The 20,530-nt window shown below is 40.6% G+C and overlaps 1 protein-coding gene and 1 long non-coding RNA gene across 2 annotated transcripts in view; one reads left to right on the forward strand and one right to left on the reverse strand.

The window, feature by feature from the left end:
* Window positions 1–19,640, reverse strand: part of LOC138977778 (uncharacterized) — a 141,754-nt gene extending 122,114 nt beyond the window's left edge. The window contains exons 1-2 of the mRNA XM_070350383.1: window positions 19,529–19,640; window positions 13,795–14,027 (exon numbers count right to left, since the gene is read on the reverse strand). Coding sequence (XP_070206484.1) covers window positions 13,795–14,027; window positions 19,529–19,592 — 297 coding nt within the window. The 5' untranslated portion in view covers window positions 19,593–19,640. The remainder of the gene's footprint in view (window positions 1–13,794; window positions 14,028–19,528) is intronic.
* Window positions 1,731–6,563, forward strand: LOC138978205 (uncharacterized). Its single transcript, XR_011459603.1, has 2 exons — window positions 1,731–1,790; window positions 4,491–6,563. It is a non-coding gene; the product is annotated as an uncharacterized lncRNA (long non-coding RNA).
* Window positions 19,641–20,530: the final 890 nt, after the last annotated feature.

The raw sequence follows: 20,530 nt of genomic DNA on the forward strand, positions 1-20,530 counted from the left end.
AACTTCGAGGTCTTCATCGGGGATTGACGCCCGACAAAAGTAAATTGAAGCCCGACGGAGCGAAGCGACGGAGGGCTTCAATTAGACTTTGGGAGGGCGTCAATCCACGATGAAGACCGAGAAGTTTCAAATGGAAGCATGTTAATGTTATTGTAATTCAATCTGACGACGATCTCTTTCCTGCTTTCATGCGGTTGTAAACAGACAGAATTGGTTCTGTTCTGTTCACACACTACTTTTAGTCCACCTACCTGCAAGGGTCAAGTCCCAAGAAATATGTCTCTGTATTCCTATCGTATCACTCTGCTCCTGTTTTGTTTTCTTTCACACACATTTTCCCTTCTTTTTTGACGGGTTTCTGGACAGCAAACTCTAAAACAAATTCTTTTCATCACAAAAGCGATCTTTGGAATTGACTGACGTAGTCCGAAAGAATTCATGCATCAACTTACGTCACGTATTCGACGTCATCACTTCGCATACCTTATGGTCTCGGTATTTCGTTGGCCTTCATATTTCCTACTTGTAAAATGACCCTCAAAGCTAACCGAGACTAGTTGAGGTTGTATCAATGGGCCTCGCCAGCAGGTTGTTAAAGTGTAACTAAACAGACATTTTGAAGTGTCAGCTTTACTGAATTGCTTTATGTTTTGTCCAAGTATAGACCTGTAGAAGCGATACTGGACGATTTTTCCAACGTTTACTGTGTTTTCTGATTTACTACGATTTTTTAAAAGTGTTGAACCCATTTCAGATTTACCTGCTTATCTGTTCTTGATTTGATACTTCCAAAGAACAAGTGGTACTTTGAGTTCCGGTTTTATGTTTTAACCAATCAGAATTTGGTTCCTAAATAAAATCGTCTGCTGCCTGTCCCAGCAGAGTCGGCAACAAGCACTGCTTGCCACATGTGTGATGTTACCAACAGAAATAGCCATAAATTGGGCAAGGTAGCAATGTAAATGAATTGGATCTAACTAATGTGCTTGTACTGCATCTCTGGCCTTTGTATTCACTCCAAATGTACTGGCTCAGCGTGAGAGGCAACATCCTGTCGAAGTCGTAAGCACGAGGCTGACTGGAAGATTATTATTCGAAGAGCATGCTGAAACAGATTGTAAGTACAATATTTTACATGTTCTCGACATTTCTGTTGATCTTTCCTTAACTTTAATTGTTTCCTTGATTTAAAACCCTAGGTCTTGTATTTTCATTTGTGATACTAAGCACGTATCTTTACCACAGTATCTGATCACTTCACACTTGAATTTTGGAATGATGAAGTGGAATTATTTCTGGATCTAATTTATTCCTTGTTCCCCCCCTCTCGATTCCTTTTTTCGCCACATATGTATTGTCGTGTAAGGGGGTAGATGCGTGTACTGGCTGATTTTTTGATTTTTTTTTACTTCGGTCAGATACAGATGATTGAAAAAAAACTTGTCAAGGATTTCAGAATTTAATAGATCTGTTCGAAGTTTTTACGGGATGGGTCCTGTTACAATATAGACTGAATGTGCGCAAGATGAACTTTTGATTAAACATACACACACAAATGAATCTCTTGATTTTGTAATACGGCGAATGTCCAGTTCCCACCACCACGTCTGTGGTATGTTTTTATACTGTTTGATTGAATAGACTGACGTGCATTCTCTCGCAAATGTGCGCGCGTGTGTGTTTGTCTGTGCCTCAGACTTATCAATCAAAGATGATGTTGCACATTGCAGATCTATGCGACAGGAGCAAGTGGACAAGACAGCTACATTTGTCTGAGCGAAGATCCAACGGTAAGCTCTTTTAGCCGAAGACAGCGAGCCTGGGTGCATGCATGCAAGCTTCTATCATGTTCGTGTGAGTGCTGCAGGGCTATTAGACGCCTTTTCATTATTCTTGATTTGGAGATCCATGCAGGGTATTAGAAAGTGCAGAATATACACGTTTGAACAAATACGATGTGTGTTTGCTCTGAAAAAAAGAAAAAACGCAACAAACAAACATTGTATTTGTTTAAAGTATCACAAATATTTATTGCCTGTATCTGCATGTTTTGATAATGATGAAGGGTAAATTACTTTGACGTGTGCTTTTTTTTTTAACCACACTGATAACGAATGATAGAAACACAGACACACTTAATAACATATCCACAAAAATTGTAACAATAAATGTAAGCTCCTCAGAAGTAAGTAATTATGAGATTCAGACAGAGAGAGAAAGCCCAACACGAAACCAGTTGTGACATTTTTTATTTCATTATGTAATATTAAAAACACGACAACAACGTATTTCCTGTACTTAGTTTCGTGCAATTATGGATTGCAAAGTATGTCTAATTGAGTGGCATAAAGAGGCACAGTTGCATGAAAAACCAACTCGGATCTTGACTAGGATCAGGATTTTACATGGACACAACCTAGAATTTAACATCCTGGGGGGAGGGGGGTACTGCGCCTTTCACATCAAGATGTAAAGATCTATTTTAAATAATACTTATTAGAAGGGAACAAAATCAAACAAACTACAACAATCGTTCTGAGGGGAGAGAATTACCTCTTCCGAAGAAATTACCTCCCTTGCTTTTCTTGTCGTGACTTATGTAGAGTAAAGTGAATAGAAAGTGAATCAGTCAGTAACAAAAAAAAAACACAACATTTCTTAAGATCAATGAGGAGTCTTGAAGTATTTGTCAATGTTAATCTTGTATGCATAACAAACAATATATTACGGATTGATAATTAAAGAAAATCGTCTCTTCTACAGGGTTGACCCCCCTAAAAAGGACACCCACAACCATACAAATTACTTCTGCATCTGTTGAACCAATTATTTTATATATGGTATTCATTATCTTCAGTTTATGTTCTGCCTTTCCAGTAAGTGGCAATTTTGTAAATTGAATGGTCTGACTTTTGTGCAATTTTAATTTGTTTCTCCAAATTCGGGGGTCGACTAAACAGAACGAGTTTTGACATTGAGCGGTAGCCATTTTTACCTAATTTAAACCCTTCAGGCTTTTACCTTTTTGATTATTTTGAATGTCTGAGTATGTAAAAACATCCCCTTCAACCCCCAGGCTATCGATGACCTGAAGAAAGCATGCAGTTACAGCTAGGTTCAGGGCAATCCTCAGACACGAAAGCGTTGGTGTCATTGGTGATGCAAAAGTTAGATAATTTAACCTAAAAATTTGCCACTTTGTGAACTGCATAAACATAAAATCAAGTTTAAGTATGCTGAATATGAAGTTATCCAGTCAATTGGTGTAGAAGTTATAGCATTTCTGTCAGTTAACAGTATTTAAAATCTCTAAAGTAAAATCTGACATATTCGAAAGTTTTGCATAAACACCCAGACAATTTTTACGATATTCTCCAAAGCTTCTCCACTTCTCAGCCCTGTCTTGGAAATGAATTCGAATAAGGCAGTCAAAATAACTTAGTTTGGAGCACCCATCAATCAGAATAAGCATTAACTTTTGACACAGGAAATATCTTCTACCGAAAGCTCTCCTGGTTTTATTCTACATTTTTCCTGCATAATGGTAACAAATTTAATGATAAATCTAAACAACGAAGTGACTGTGGTAAGATGAACAAAGTTAAAAAAACAAAGGATTACTGTAAATGGTTTACGAATCGAAATCTAAACAAGTTTTAATGATAAGTAAAATGATAAAAAAAATAAAATAAAAAAAAGCTGACGTCCTCGCATTTGTCCAGAATTATTCCATGTTTAACATGGGAACAGAGGTATAATTGGTCTAAAGAATTTATCTGTATGCAATGCCCGCTATAGGTGAAAGACTTTTGTGGAAGCCATGGAAGAATGCATCGCTGTTGTGCTGGTTCAGCTTGAGGTCCTGTCCTAGCGAATATCCTGCACACACAAAAACACGACTTTTTAAGCCACTTATCTTGCATTCCGTGACATAGCTTTGTTAAAACCGTGTGCCTGATAATAATGACAGATTTTGTTGATATACATTTTTTTTAAAGACACCCCATATGATATTGTTTGACAATCTCTTTCAACATAGTTTACGAATCACCAATGTGTATACAAACGCAAATAACCCACAGGTCAATAAATTACTTTCCAGAGAGAGAGAGAGAGAGAGAGAGAGAGAGAGAGAGAGAGAGAGAGAGAGAGAGAGAGAGAGAGAGATCAAAACTAGAAAATGTGTGCTATATAAAACAAGGATAATCACTGTCAAATCTTTGCTTGTACCTGCATGGTGTTTACTGCGCTATATACACAACCTGTTTTATTTCATTTATTTATTTACATTTTTTTTGGGGGGGGGGGGGGGATGTTTTGTGATGAGGGTTTTTTCAAAGCCTTTACTGCTTTAGTCATTGAATCCACCCGACTTCGATTTATTGTTCAGTGATGGGTAATTGTGTGACCAACTATGTAAGTTAGTGATTGTTCTGGCTTCATACAATGACATTGCATTAATTTTATAAGTGTATGTGTGTGTGTTTCAGGCAAAAGCTGATATTACAGTCCTAGTTGTATGCAGTACCTCTGCTTCTTCGTTCAGGAATCAAAGTATACAATCTAAACCGATTATTTTGTTCAATAATGTTCAGCTTACCATCCCGAAGAAGGCAGTAACGTGCCGAGATATTGATTATAGATATTAACGTACCTAACCTGGTTACTGGTGTGTTTTCTTTTTATTTCAATAATGTAAATGTGTGACACCTTGCAGGGTACTTGATGTTCAGAGCAATATTTCTGGCAAAAGACCTTTTATGGATCAAAGAAAACTTTTGTCGTGGTGCACAAGTCAATCAATTTGGTTGATAAATAATTTGTGCTGCATTTTCCCTGGTTCCAAAACGTAGTATGTATTACCACATGTCCTTACCTGTCATTGGCATCACATGATTCTCTGCAAGCAGTCTTTTGTGGAAATTATTATACGTCATTTAACACTTGCACTTATAGTAGGGCTGATGGGGTCTATGTCGACCAAAAGAGTGGTATTCTCTGTAGGTCGAGTTCCTGTAGGTGGATTCCCTGTATACCTAAGACTTTAAAATTGGCAATCTAGTATACAGGGAATCCCACAGGGTGCAGTTTTTCAATAAAACTTGCAAACCATACTCGAATTTCTAAGAAATATTAAAAAAAAAGATCGAAAAACATCAAATTCTAACGATGTCGCTAAGCATCACGTGACTTTCATTGATATTAGCAAAACGCTACAGGAACTACACCCTGTGGTATTCCCTGTATACAAGATTGTCAATTTTAAAGTCTTAGGTATACAGAGAATCCACCTACAGGAACTCGACCTACAGTGAATCCCATTCTTTTGGTCGACATAGACCCCATCAGCTATAGTAGGTGGCTGTGGAACGGTAGACATGCAACGACAACGAACAACAAAAGACAAAGTGTGGAGAACACTCATTTTTCTTAACATACGCTAAGTTTCTTTGAGAATGCTCCAAGTGAAAATCAGGGGTTCCTAGGCCTGATATCACAATTAAACAGCTTCTTCTCAGAATCAGGAGGGAAAAAAACGAGATGTCGTGACAAGAACAGACAGCAGCAGCAGCAACAACAACATTGCTAAATCGTCGCTTTAACAAAATTTCATGTTTAGTATCGCAGACAAAGCACGGCTACTGATCCGACCAAAGCCACACTTCATGCACGATGGGCACATTGTTATGGCCAGCTTGTTAACATGAGCATTGTGTATGTTTTACATAGAATTGAATGTGTTTGTCGTTGTGTCTGTCATCTATCCTAGTCGTTTGATTTAGAATAAAGCAAACTTATTACAATGACGATTTTCTTCGGTTTTTGATGAAGGATTGGCATCTTTTCCTATTTTCCAACTCTGCCACCATACACTGGCCGTTCAGGTCTGCATGTCGACCACATGGTGTGTGATCAGATTTTTCGGACATGTTCACAATGCTTACATGACCACCAAATGGAAAATCAGTTTGTATTTGTTATGATTTTGTGTAAGCACAATCTTCATACAAGTAAACAGAAACAGTTTTGTTGCAAACAGAGCCTTCATAAGAAAAAATGCTTCTAAGTCAAAATACATACCCCCTTGTTCGTATTGCGTAAAATATACCCATAAATTCTGGACATCATATTTTTATTTTTTTTCACAACAATGAAACCAAACTTTGGCATATGTTTTAGCAATATATTCACAATAAAACCTATGAGTTTGAAGGCTGCATCTTGTTTTGTTTATTTTTGAGAATTTGTTTGCAAACCCATGCAAATGGCCAGTTTCTGGGGAGAGACTGGGGAGATAATGGCCAGTATAGAAAGAGTTAATAAGTAAACTAATGTCAGAAGTAGGTATTTACCTTGTTTGCCTTCGCGTTCTTGATAGCCCGCTGCAGCATTTGTATCACTTCCCTTGACATTCAAAACGCCAATGTATTTCTGAAAGGAAAATAAAGATATATATTGACCGAAACATCACACAAGTGGTATATCATGCTAGGTTTTGTTTACAGTGCCTGTTCTACGACCACATCTGATTGTAATTTAAATAAAGAAAAACTGTATCCATTTATTACTTCTCTATTTGTGTGTGTTTGTGTGTGTGCAGGGGCGGATCACATCATTTTTAAGGGGGAGATTCCAAATTTCTTTTAGGGACAATTTGACGACGCGAAGCGTTTAGTTGAAGACGCGAAGCGTTCAACCTCCTTGGGGGGGGGGGGGGGGGGGGGGGGGGGGGGGGGTCCGACAAATGTTGATAAAAACAAGGAAAATGGATCAATCCGAGCCAAGAAACATCCCCTAATACACCTTCCAAAAAAGTAAATATATTAAGAAGAAAAATTTGAATCACAACAAGGACAACTGATAGATCTGGCGCAACCTGAGCAAACTAATTAGCCAACTTCTTTCCAAAATCGTCACTTAGAATACAAAGGCCGGATCCGCCCAGTGTGTGTGTGTGACCGATGACCTTCTCTAAATTCTTATCGTTGCGTTTGCATGGTAATAAAGTTTTAATACTGGATATGCCCATGAAAAAATATCATTTCTTGTTCATGTCATTGTGTGTGTGTGGCCAGGACCGTGACTTCTGCTTGCCTCGACGTCTTCAGAAAAGACACAAAATGCCAGCAGGCGTATGTTCTTGGAGCACTCAGTATGCCGTCATCTGCAAACAAATAAATACAAATTATTCAATTGTGTAAATAAAGAACAATCATTTTAATATTACAACAAAAAAATTCATATAACTGTAGTCTTCACCAGAGACATCCACTACACTATCTTTAAATAAAACTGCCGTAAAAAATTGAAATACTATAAAACTTACCCCCACTCAGATCTATTTGGGATTATTCAAGTTTCAACCATGAAACGATGCCGGTTTGGACAGATCTGCTAGTTTGCCGCTGAAACTGAAATCAAAGGCGATCTTCAGAACTATTTCTAATCTTGTATTTGTGATTAATATAAAATACTGATCTTCCCAATAGAAGCTGATGTGTATACACATGACCAGGACAAGGTATTTTGTTACAGGGCATTTACGCAGACGTCGCAGTTCAAAATATCGTTTTAGATCTGATTTTGTACAGCAGCCTGTGTGATTCAGAATCGTCTGCCCTTTTTCGGTTTAACATTTTATGGACGATTCCTATGAGACTGCTCAATCATAACTGATGACAAATTCAGAAACAGATGATGGTTTCAAGTAGGCTACAGTAATGATTCGTTAAAAATGTCAAGCCACTCGTCGATCATTCACACTCAAAGAACCCAAGCCAAATCTGCTCTGGTTCCGAGCAGCTTTTTCCAACTGAGACCCTAATTGTTACGCATCTGCCGCAAAAAGATAGACCACAAACAAGCGGCACTGTACCATGCTTTCGTTTATGTTGCTAAACAGATTAAATGTGCATTGTAAATGTGCTTACAGCAAAGAAATGCATCCTTACTTACCACAAAAATACTGGTACCACATTCATCGCACTTGTGTCTTCTTACCAAAACCAATCGATATGTTTGTTTACGATGTATTGGTAATTACTAACCGTTAACTATTTTTCAAAAATCTGAAATGACTTTTAAGAATCAAAGAAAGATTCGCTAAAACGGTTGACTTCAGAAAATAAGCAACATTTTTCTGAACCATGAAATAAAAATCGAAAACTCCGTTTGATCTTTTATTTTGGTAGATTGATGACAACAGCCGGAACTGAAAGTACCAGAACCAAAAATTAAGGGCATTAATCAGGTAAACTAAGAAGATTGTCGTTCCTGGCGCGCACTTCACATGTCCGTCAAACAGTGTCCGAGTGAGAGAAATTTTTTTTTTTTTCGCAGTTCGACAGTATATGAAGCCCTTCTTCATATCAAAGTGTAAAGGTTGCTGAACGATGTTTTTCCTTTTTGCTTGTTTAGTTACACTTTAATGGATTTTTTAGCGAGTGGTTATCGACAATTAATGACCGGTAATTTTTAATGAGTTGGGGCATTCTGACCAATCACAGGATCTGTTTCATTAAAACGCAAACTTGATTGAATTACAATATAATTTATAATGAGAGCGCTGCTAAAAATGCCAAAATGTGCACTCGATCGCTTGTACTTTTGAAGAAAAGTTAAATATAGAATGACGTCAAGAGCGAGAATGCAGAGAAATTACGTCATGAGCAAGGGAGGTCATCCTTTACTCTGTGTGTGTCTCCGCCGCCTACATTCCAACGTGGAATTTTGAAAGCAGGGAGCACACTAGAGGTAATGGAAGAGGTGTGGGGAGGGGGTAAGAATTAGATCTAGAAAGAACTCTTCACAGACAGCCTACTGGAGAATCAAACCCTTTCGGAGCCGATTGCAACACTGAACAAGAATAACCCTGTAACAAGAATCTGTATATATATATATATACAATCAAAGTTGTGAAACAAACAACTGCAAGTCAGCAGAGATTTACTTCCGAGATTTCAAAAATCTCTCAGCAGAAGCACGAGAGAGAGAGAGAGAGAGAGAGAGAGAGAGAGAGAGAGAGAGAGAGAGAGAGAGAGAGAGAGAGAGAAAGAGAGGGAGAGAGAGAGAGAGAGAGAGAGAGAGAAACTGAAACTGAAACTGAAACTGAACTTTACTACAAAAGGATACAGGGTTTAGGCAAAGCCTAATCTTACAACCTGTCCCTTCTACACACACTCAATACAGACGCACATAATATAGATAGTAAATTTGACAAGGTTATTGTTACTTACAGACGTACATAATGTAAATAGTAATAAGAAAAGGGTTATGGTTTTGTATACACATTCAAAAATGGGAAAAACAATATAGTTTGGAAATTGCAGGATAGTTGCAATAATGCATTGCATATAAACATCCAAAACAACTAATAACAAAAGGGAGAAAACAAATGTGGGGAGGAATTGTCCCAATCATTCGCATGTATATATCATTATCAATACATACACATAAAGAACAAATCAAAATACAAACATAACTTGACTAAATGTAAAAAGCACTAAAATATCAGACATGAAAAGTGTTCTATTTACCCATTAAGCGGGAATGAAACTGGCGCCTAAACGTTTTCACAGAAGAGGCATTTCGGAGGGGTAGGGGTATGGAATTCCATAGAGCTTTGAAAAAAAGGGGGGAGCAATCTTGCTGTACGGGGGTGGGGGGGGGGAGAGAGAGAGAGAGAGAGAGAGAGAGAGAGAGAGAGAGAGAGAGAGAGAGAGAGAGAGAGAGAAAAGTGTCCTTTCACAGACAGCTCCTATTGGGAAAATGAGATCTTCCTCGGACGAGACCGAGATTTCAAAGGGAATCTACTACCCCAAATGGGGAGAGAGTATCACCAGAGAAATCTAGTCCAGAGGAGGACAATTATTTTACTACCGTGGCCAGACACATGTTTGCCAATATCAAAACAAGTCTGAGGAGGTTCAAATGTAAACTTTTTCCAGTCTCGTAAGTTCCTTCCTAGTCGGACCCGGTGTAATATCCCGTTTCGTCCCAACCCTGAGAAGGGCCCCAATGGGACCTTTTCAAAGCTAAAAAGGGCCTCCGGGGGACTTTTCAGTGCTATTAAGGGCCTCCGGGTGACTTTTTCAGCACTAAAAAGGCCCGCCTTTAGCAACGAAGTCTCTTTTTCGACTGCCCCCCCCCCCCCCCCCCCACCCCCGTACAGCAAGATTGCTCCCCCCCTTTTTTTTCAAAGCAATTTAGGCTAGTTATTACACTGTATTATCACGTGGCCCAGATGACCACTGAGAGAAAATTGAGTCAAGAAACAATTATATGAACTTCGACCCATAGATCTATACTCGGGGATCATGTCCATGACTTCGACCGCTTCGCAACGCCTTTGTGACGTTGGATAGTGACGTCACCAAAAGAATGTGGAGATGTTCATGCTGCAAAGGCGAAGAAGCGGAAGCTAAGATGTAGGTAAAATTGTTGTAGGGGGCCAATCGAAAACGAGGCTTGATCGGTAAAGGCGGACCTTTTTAGAGCTGAAAAAGTCCTCCGGAGGCCCTGCATAGCCCTGAAAAGTCCCCCGGGGGCTCTTTTTAGCTATGACAAAGTAGACAGGCGCGTTTAGCTGTAGTTCTTTGTGATGCAGCTGTTCACGTGAAACTAAACCAGACAGGCGCGTTTAGCTGTAGTTCTTTGTGATGCAGCTGTTCACGTGAAACTAAACTAGACAGGCGCGTTTAGGTGTAGTTCTTTGTGATGCAGCTGTTCACGTGAAACTAAACTAGACAGGCGCGTTTAGGTGTAGTTCTTTGTGATGCAGCTGTTCACGTGAAACTAAACTAGACAGGCGCGTTCAGGTGTAGTTCTTTGTGATGCAGCTGTTCACGTGAAAATAAACTAGACAGGCGCGTTTAGGTGTAGTTCTTTGTGATGCAGCCGTTCACGTGAAAATAAACTAGACAGGCGCGTTCAGGTGTAGTTCTTTGTGATGCAGCTGTTCACGTGAAAATAAACTAGACAGGCGCGTTTAGGTGTAGTTCTTTGTGATGCAGCTGTTCACGTGAAAATAAACTAGACAGGCGCGTTTAGCTGTAGTTCTTTGTGATGCAGCTGTTCACGTGAAAATAAACTAGACAGGCGCGTTTAGGTGTAGTTCTTTGTGATGCAGCTGTTCACGTGAAACTAAACTAGACAGGCGCGTTTAGGTGTAGTTCTTTGTGATGCAGCTGTTCACGTGAAACTAAACTAGACAGGCGCGTTCAGGTGTAGTTCTTTGTGATGCAGCTGTTCACGTGAAAATAAACTAGACAGGCGCGTTTAGCTGTAGTTCTTTGTGATGCAGCTGTTCACGTGAAACTAAACCAGACAGGCGCGTTTAGCTGTAGTTCTTTGTGATGCAGCTGTTCACGTGAAACTAAACTAGACAGGCGCGTTTAGGTGTAGTTCTTTGTGATGCAGCCGTTCACGTGAAAATAAACTAGACAGGCGCGTTCAGGTGTAGTTCTTTGTGATGCAGCTGTTCACGTGAAAACTACTTTTAATGCAAGAAAGGTCAGTTATATCCTCACCGTATGCAGCAAACAGCTTGGTTTTACATGATGAGCTGTAGTATCTGTTCAATGTCCCGGTGTAACACGAGAAAAATACTCCCACGAGATTTTTACTCCGGAGTAAAAATTTCGTACGAAAATGTTACTCCCTTTACGAAACAAGAAGGGCAAAGCCCATACGACTCACATGCTTGACCTTGACCTTTACATGACCTTGACCTTCAGGGTCAAGGTCAAATAACTAAACCTAGCAATGACATCATACACTAAGAACTGCTTTACACATTTTTCCTACCAAAATACATGTGACCTTGACCCAAGGTCAGGGTCATCCAAGGTCATGCAACACAAAGCTGTTAATTCAAGACATAGGAAGTACAATGGTGCTTATTGGCTCTTTCTACCATGAGATATGGTAACTTTTAGTGGTTCACTACCTTATTTTGGTCACATTTCATAAGGGTCAAAGTGACCTTGACCTTGATCATATGTGACCAAATGTGTCTCATGATGAAAGCATAACATGTGCCCCACATAATTTTTAAGTTTGAAACAGTTATCTTCCATAGTTCAGGGTCAAGGTCACTTCAAAATATGTATACAATCCAACTTTGAAGAGCTCCTGTGACCTTGACCTTGAAGCAAGGTAAACCAAACCGGTATCAAAAGATGGGGCTTACTTTGCCCTATATATCATATATAGGTGAGGTATTGAATCTCAAAAACTTCAGAGAAAATGGGAAAAATGGGAAAAATAGCTGTTTTTTAGACAACACCTGCGACCTTGACCTTGAAGCAAGGTCAAGATGCTATGTATGTTTTTTGGGGCCTTGTCATCATACACCATCTTGCCAAATTTGGTACTGATAGACTGAATAGTGTCCAAGAAATATCCAACGTTAAAGTTTTCCGGACGGACGACTCGGGTGAGTACATAGACTCACTTTTGCTTCGCATGTGAGTCAAAAAGCACTCCCCCATAACACGAGAAAATTACTCCCCACGACAGGTGAGTTCCGAGTAAACATTTCGTACACAAATGTTACTGCCCTGACGAATAAAAAACGAATAAATTACTTCACCCTAACACGAGCAATTTAACTTCCCATGCCAGGTGTACGATATGTATACTCCCTGGTTCCCTGTCAGGGGCGGATCAGTTGCTTTGTAAGGGGGGGGGGGGGGGGGGGGGCACTTTGAATCGAAAGTGAATGTGATGGGCGCGAAGCGCCCGAATTTGCTAGGGGGGTCCGGGGGCATGCCCCCCCGTAAAATTTGTTTGCCCAAAGAAGCAAAATGGTGCCATCTGGTGCCATTTGAACTTAGAAATGGTCATAGAATCAGCATAGAAAAATCTTTTTTTTCTTCTTCTTTTTTTTTCGGGGGGGGGGGCACGTGCCCCCTGTGCCCCCCCCCCCCCCCCCCCTCGTCCGCCCCTGCCTGTTAGTCTTGGTGGTAGATGGGGTGGAGGGAGGGTAGCGCGACACTCGTTTGCGCGAGATCACATATTGGTATTATCCCTTCGCCCGCATCCCATTTTCGCCTACGAGATTTTTACTGGAAGTAAAAACAAGAGGCGAAGCCTTCAAGGCTCACGTAAGAAATCGACAAACAGTAACACAAACTCAATCACTCCGTCACACACACACACACACACACACACACACACACACACACACACACACACACACACACACACAGTAAGCATAGGTGAAACTGTGCAAGAAAGCGAGACACTGGATCTGCCAACTAGTCTCGGCACGCTCACAATAACAATGACCGAGACTTTCAGTAATTCCTTTGCGTGACGTCTAACCCTCTTACGTCATAATGTGACGTCTTTAAATAGTTTCTATCACACACGTCAAACACTTTTGACCGAGACGTAATCTTCTTATGCGAGCTTTATCCATAGACTCGGAAATGTTAAAGTTTCTATCACACACACACACACACACACACACACGCACAGACAGACAAAGTTTATCATCGCATAGGCTACACTTACGTGAGCCAAAAATGGGGAGTAAAAATTTCGTGGAGGGAGTAATTTGTTCGTGCCTTGGGGAGTTCTTTTCTCGTACGAACAATTTACTCGGAGTAAGAATTTCGTACGAAATTTTTACTCCGGAGTAAATTTTTCGTGGAGTACAAATTTCGTGTTACACCGGTGAACGCAGATACATTTTACACTGATGTCTAAAAAGCGGGAAAACCACTCTCTTAGGCCGCGATTCTTTAAAGCTGAAGAGGAACAACCGTGCCAGATGTCTTGTTCAAATACCTCTGAAGGAGTGTTGACCGTCGGTTTTTTGTTCAATTGTCTCTCAGTTACTGCCCTTGGAGTGGGTGACACCTCACTCTGATCCTTTTCCGAACGGCGTCGTGCAGTGATTTTCTTCCGACCATACCAATCCACTGGCGCCGGAGATAACTCTGTGATATTGGGATCTAGTTTTCCTTCCACTCTTCCCTGCGTCTGTTGGGCTGCCATGCTAGCGTGGCCCAACCCGTCGACTGAAAAAGAATGAAAAGATAGTTTGAGGGTATTATTCTCTCCTTCGCTTTTCCGTGCTTTTGCTGGACCTCCATGTCAGCCTTCTCCAAACCGCTGACTGAAAATTAGTACAATTATGGCACGGCACGACTAACTTTAAAACGTACCACAATCATTAATTATTTTAATCAAAGTGGGTGAATGCGCTTCGAGGCTCCGGTGTTCGAAACAAAAAGTAGTTCCGACGGCAAGACGGCCGTTGCCTAGTAACCGCTTCGCGTACACAAACAAGGAAAGTAAAACAGTGGACCCAATCTCACAAATATTGATTTTCCTGTCCTATTTACGACATTTGGTTAAGCTTTTGAGGCACTTATTTTTGCAAAGTGTAGGTGACACTTCTGCGCGGTAGCATTACTTGTAACGCAGAATCTTATGGTATACATTTGGAAACAACCCGAGGGCCATTTGTCTTGGATTTTATCCCTTTTTAACAACTTTAAAACTGAACCATGTCAAAGTTTACAGCCGCACTTGAACGCGAGGGAGGCAAGGAGATACAAGTCAGGACCATTCTTTGTTTAAGGCAATTAAGTTAGCAATGATTCGCTAAATATGAAGCAAACTTGCTCCCTCTGTCCGTTTGTTTTGGTATGTGGCACCTGCAGCTCTTCTTTCTGTTCAGGTACTACCATGTTTGAACACTAAAAATCACGATTTTTCTTTAATTGTCATAATGGCACTTTTACTCCAATTTTGGTTCTGATTGTTTTAAATGATGGTTTCATTACTTGTTCAAGCACATATATAGTGCCAAAACATGATTTTCATCCATAACATTGATTAAATGGCTGTTAGCAATTGTAACGAAAAACGGTATTAAAAAAAATTGTGTTAGGGTTGTCAAGATATTTCCAAAACTAATAGCACTGGCCACTTTAAAATTAGCCTGGATGTTTATTATGAATATATCTATGATTTTAACCACCAGCTTTGGTCGAGATTTGACAAAAAAATGACTTATTGCATGTAAAGAAATCCCAAAATTGTACATTTTCAAAAAAGTGCAATTTATCAGCTAGGCACATGGCTGAGGTCTAAACTGTGCATTAACATCACACAAATATCTGTAGAAAATTTGAAGTAATTCTGTCTATTTGTTTTAGAAATATCTTGACAATGCTGTTGTGCATGTTCGAAAACGCGATTTTGAGAAAATCAACTCTAAAGTGTGGTTAAATATGTGTTAGGTGTCATAAATGCAACAACAGAAGAACAACATGCACATGCTTGTCAGTATTTAATAAGGACCTTCAGAAATCATTTTAATTCCCTTACCACAGCTATTCATGACCCCCTGCTAAGTAATTCTCCTCAATATCCATGTTCAACTGCGCGTTATCCAATGCACGCAGCGTGACGCTAACGTCGCTGCTGCGCCGCAACTGCTGGATCCTGGTAGCCGGTTATTCTAAAGGAATCAAGTTTTTGGAAGCACAAAGTAGCATAATGTCCTGGTTCAATGGCAAGTGCCTCAAAGATGTCGAGTCTCTTTCTCTCTTCATCATGGTAGACTATCGTTGCATCTGCAACGGCCAGATCAATGCGGCGATGTCTAAATTGAGATGATGGAAGGCTTCATTTGTGTTTTGTGTGCCACCATGAAACCACGGCGTTGCCAGGTGCCGTCCACTGAAAGTGTTACATCTGTTCCTTGTGCATCAGTCAATTCTTGCACAGCTTCTTCCATCGACTTCTTTGCGACAGACTTTGTGGCTTTCAATATCTGCTTTTTGTGATTCTCCCAACTTTTTTTGTGAGGTGGGTGTGGCATGTTCATGTTACCCAAGAAACGCTCGGCTGCTTTTTCATTTTTTCCAAAGGGAGAAAATCGTGTACACTACATTGGGGGTGCACGTTAAAGATCCCACGATTGACAAAAGGGTCTTTCCTGGCAAAATTGTATAGGCATAGCTAAAAATGTCCACCAAATACCCGTGTGACTTGGAATAATAGGCCGTGAAAAGTAGGATATGCGCCGAAATGGCTGCGATCTGCTGGCCGATGTGAATGCGTGATGTATTGTGTAAAAAATTCCATCTCACACGGCATAAATAAATCCCTGCGCCTTGAATATGTGCGCGATATAAATTGCATAAAAAAAAAAATAATAATAAAAAATAAAAAAATTTAAAAAAAATTAAAAAAATAAAATAAAAATCTCTGCGCTTAGAACTGTACCCACGGAATACGCGCGATATAAGCCTCATATTGATTGATTGATTGAAGATTGCAAGTGGAAACAGCCTGTTTGCCTCATACACTTTTCCACACTTTTTTGATGTGAACAGTTCTTCTTTGTGCTGGCACTGACCAGGGGCGGACGAGGGGGGGGGGGGGTTCTTGGGTTTCCGGACCCCCCCCCCCCCCCCAGCCAAACAAAAAAAAATGTTTTTTTGGGGGGTGCTTAGTGCTGAGTGACAGCAAAGACTATATATTTAATGAGGTCTGCATTTCTTTATTTTACATTTAGTTTCAAATTGTGGGGTATTAATCAGTGACGAAATCTGCTGCCTGAAACTGGTAATGATCATCCTCAGAATGCACCAGATTGCACCATTGTGCATCCTTTTTTTCAAAATTTTCGGGGGTGGCATGCCCCTGGACCCCCCTAGCAAGCTAGGCGCTTCGCGCCGTCGACTCACACCCATATCTTCACAATATACTTTTGAACCCCCCCCCCATAAAATGAACTGATCCGCCCCTGCTGACAGGTGAACACAATTTTATCTGCCTGGTTTGTCCTATGTTCAGTCACATCTGACAGTCTTTTGTTCGCACAATGGACACAACAATTTCCAGCCTGTTACCGCATATTGAGCCAGAATTTGTTTGTTTTGGCAAATCGACGTTGCAGTTCCGGAGCAAATTATCAAAATTTCTTTGCGAATTTGCGTTTAAACGTGTTTTTCCCATAATATAACAATGCACAGCTCGAAAATATGGCCAAGAACAAATCTATGGTACTTCGAAGAAAGAAGAATAACAACATTCTTGTCCAATACGACTTGCAATTTACCCTGTGCGCTGTAAAATCTACCTACCTTCAAAGCAGACGAAATGCAGACATCTTCATTTTCTTTCAAGGGAGAAATCGTTGGTCATAAAGGAGGGCCCCAAAGGGTTTAAAATCGTGATCGTGATTGGCGTTTTTTGACCTTTCTGTGACCGTGATTGCCGAAATTTCCATTTCTGTGATCGTGATGGGACTTTGTCCGTGATCCGTGATGACAAAAAAATCAAGTCTCGTGATCGTGATCGTCATTTGTTTTCGTGATCGTGATGGGCATTATTGCAAAGCATTTTATTTTCAACGTACATTTTTCACAGCTGTATCACTCTATGATCCTCTATTCGTCAAGGAGCCAATCCCAATTGAAGGAAAGCAACAACACATTCAGAAATATGATTTTGACAGCGATTGCTTCCCTTTAAGAGAACCAATCACACAAAAAAGAGATCCAATCAGAAGGCAAATTGCAAAAGTCTGCCAAACGTCATCCAATGGAAGGGCTTCGTGCTAAAGTTTTGAGTGCATTCAGTCAAATTCGAATTCGAAGATCAAAAAAGGCGTGCAGCGGTACTGTCATCGAACTTCTGTTATATTTTGTGGATTCAAGCCAGACCAAAGCAGGCGGCGAGAATGCCTTACTTGGTGGAAAGGTCAGGCTACGGGTCGGTCTTTCCGAAGACGAAATATCAAGGTATGTTGATCTATGTTGCTCTATGACTGTTCTGAATGTAGGCAAAGATCTTGAAATTTGTTCAAGATCTTTGAGTTGGAGTGAGATCATTGACATTGTCGACATTGCCACGTCCGGCTGTCACTCGCTCAGTGTGACCTCGACTGGCTCGAGATCGAGTCTGCGTGTAGCCAAAACCGAAACTATAAATGTGTTTTTCATCCCAGCAACGTGGACACGCTTGGCATAGATTCTAATTGTCGCTTCTTTGCATTAAGCTTGGATTTATTTTAGCGCCTGTAAACTTTAATATCAACAATGGGTTAAATTCAGAAACAATGGCGGGGAGACGTGCCAGTTTGGGTCACTTGATCCTCATGTCAAAGACGATCAAAGTCATGTTCGTTGGGGATTTTGTCAGGCATGCTACTTTTCCGGTAATTGCCGGAAATCCGATAAAGCCGTTTTCAAAATCCAGTAAAGTCAAATTTATTCCGGTGAAGTTGAAACATTTCCGCAAAAACGATCCGTGTGAATATCGCGCAACGCGACCGGGCGCCGGTCTCAATGAAGCCATCGCACAGTAGTGTTGTTTTCACCAGTTTGGAGGTGTGGTGAATGGTGGTGGGGGGAAGCTAAAATGGGATTTTTTAACAAGATCACAACACTATTACAGCCCTGAAAATGATGCCCAGAATGCACCAGATTGCACAGATTTTAACCGTTTTTTGAAAAAAAATCCGGGGGGGCATGCCCCCGGACCCCCCTAGTTGGCTCGCCTGCTTCGCAGGCTCAGGCTTGTGGCTGAGAGAGAGAGAGAGAGAGAGAGAGAGAGAGAGAGAGAGAGAGAGAGAGAGAGAGAGAGAGAGAGAGAGAGAGAGAGAGAGAGAGAGAGAAAACAATGAAAACAACATTCTTGTTACTGATCACAAATCATATTTATTTCTATGTGTGTATGAAAGAGAATTAAAAAAAATAATAATAAAAAAGTGCAACAGTTCTCACTTTGTGTTGAATAAACAATAGATCCAGAGGAGCGTGTGGTTGTGTTTACTTTGACACGTGCTTTCTGTACATGCAACTTTTACCGTGACCGTGATTTGCCACTGGTGTTCGTGATCGTGAAAACAAAAATCAAGGTAACTGTGATCGTGAAAGCTAAAATTTCCCTTCCCGTGATCGTGATGATACCCCCCCTTTGGGGCCCTCATAAAGTCTTGCAGGACCCAAACATACTTCTGCGCGCTTTCTTTTCTTTTTTAAATTCAGTTGCTTCGCAAAAATGAAAAGACATTGGTTTTCTCAACTTGAACTTGTCAAGTCAGTCAAAACGACCGCAGAACACAGAACTGGGAAATGACATTGATTGAAATACGAAAGATCTTCGACGACGAAAGTATAAATGACGTCATGTGGTCACACCTATCTCGAGAACTAAGCGTCGCTCAGAACCAGCGCCCTTCCACTATTATGTCCCCCTCAAGGAAACTGTTTAGTAGAATCGTGACTTTCTTGCCTTCGTTAATATGCGAGTACAATTTTCTTTTTCGTCTTTTTATTTCTCGCTCTCACGCGCAGTCACCTTTCACTTCTGCTATTAATATAATCACCAGTTAGAGTTATGCGGAACAATGCGGAACAATTTAAGCATCCCACCCGAGAGAACAAGAAGCGTAGAAATGGAGTGCAAAAAGAGAACGTCGTTTGTTCATTTTGAATGTTTCTTATTATCTCAGAGACTAGCGGAGGCTTAATTGCTCCCTCATAACAAAACTCACCAGCACAGTCATTCAGCAGAATAGCTGCTCCGACGAGCAGTACAGGCGAAAATCCTAAATTCATGGCATCAAAGCGTACTGCTTTCTTGCGAAAAACACGACTGAAGTTTGTTCCGCCATCTTTCAGCAAACTGGAAAATTGTTGTTGAGCATAATGACGCAATAGTAGTAAAATTCACACCTTGACGTCATTGTTTGTTTAAATATTCGAGAGTTCGAGTCTTGGTCACGGTAACCGAACGACATAGTCTTTGAAAGCCTGGGAGTATTTGTCAGAAAAAGGATTTTCCTTGAGTTCTCAGCAGTCACGTGACTTGTGACTGCTGATCACTTCCTCTGTAAATATTATACGTTAATTGGATCTGTGATCCAAACATGGCTTTTGGTCAATCGAGATGGTAGTTTATTCCACAAGCCCGTAGGGCGAGTGGAATAAACTGCCATCGAGATTGACCAAAAGGCATGTTTGGATCACAGATCCAATTAACATATATATCTCGACATTCACTGGTCTTAGGGTTTTTGTTTTCAAAGAAGAAAGAAACTTGCTTGAACACGGACCACCTCTCCGAGCAAAATCAACAAACCTAATCACTCGCATTCCACCTTAAGGTCTCGGCCAACCAAGACCATGGCATACTCGTAGCAAAGCCGCCGAATGGTACCGTAAACCAAGAATAGTGACGTAAGAGAATAGCATGTCGTCTTTTGATTTGGAACGTGACGTGTTTCAGAACTTCTTCTGGACAACTCGGATGGTCTTCTGCGAAGTGGTTGGCACGAGATTCTTTTTCTTCTTCGACAGTTCATCCTCCGATACTGCAGCAAAACGTTTAATCTTTTTTTCACTTTCGAGTATGCGGACGACTGAACTTGACCGCGAAAAAGTAGTCCTTTCGGAATCATTACGCCGAGTCTGAACATGAGGTCTGAACATTGTTTTTAGGCAGGACCTAGGTGAAAGCGAGGCTGTTCTTATCTCTGTGTACAGTCGAGAGAGAG

The sequence above is a fragment of the Littorina saxatilis genome, linkage group LG10, assembly GCF_037325665.1.
Source record: "Littorina saxatilis isolate snail1 linkage group LG10, US_GU_Lsax_2.0, whole genome shotgun sequence".
In the NCBI taxonomy this organism is placed as follows: Eukaryota; Metazoa; Mollusca; class Gastropoda; order Littorinimorpha; family Littorinidae; genus Littorina; species Littorina saxatilis.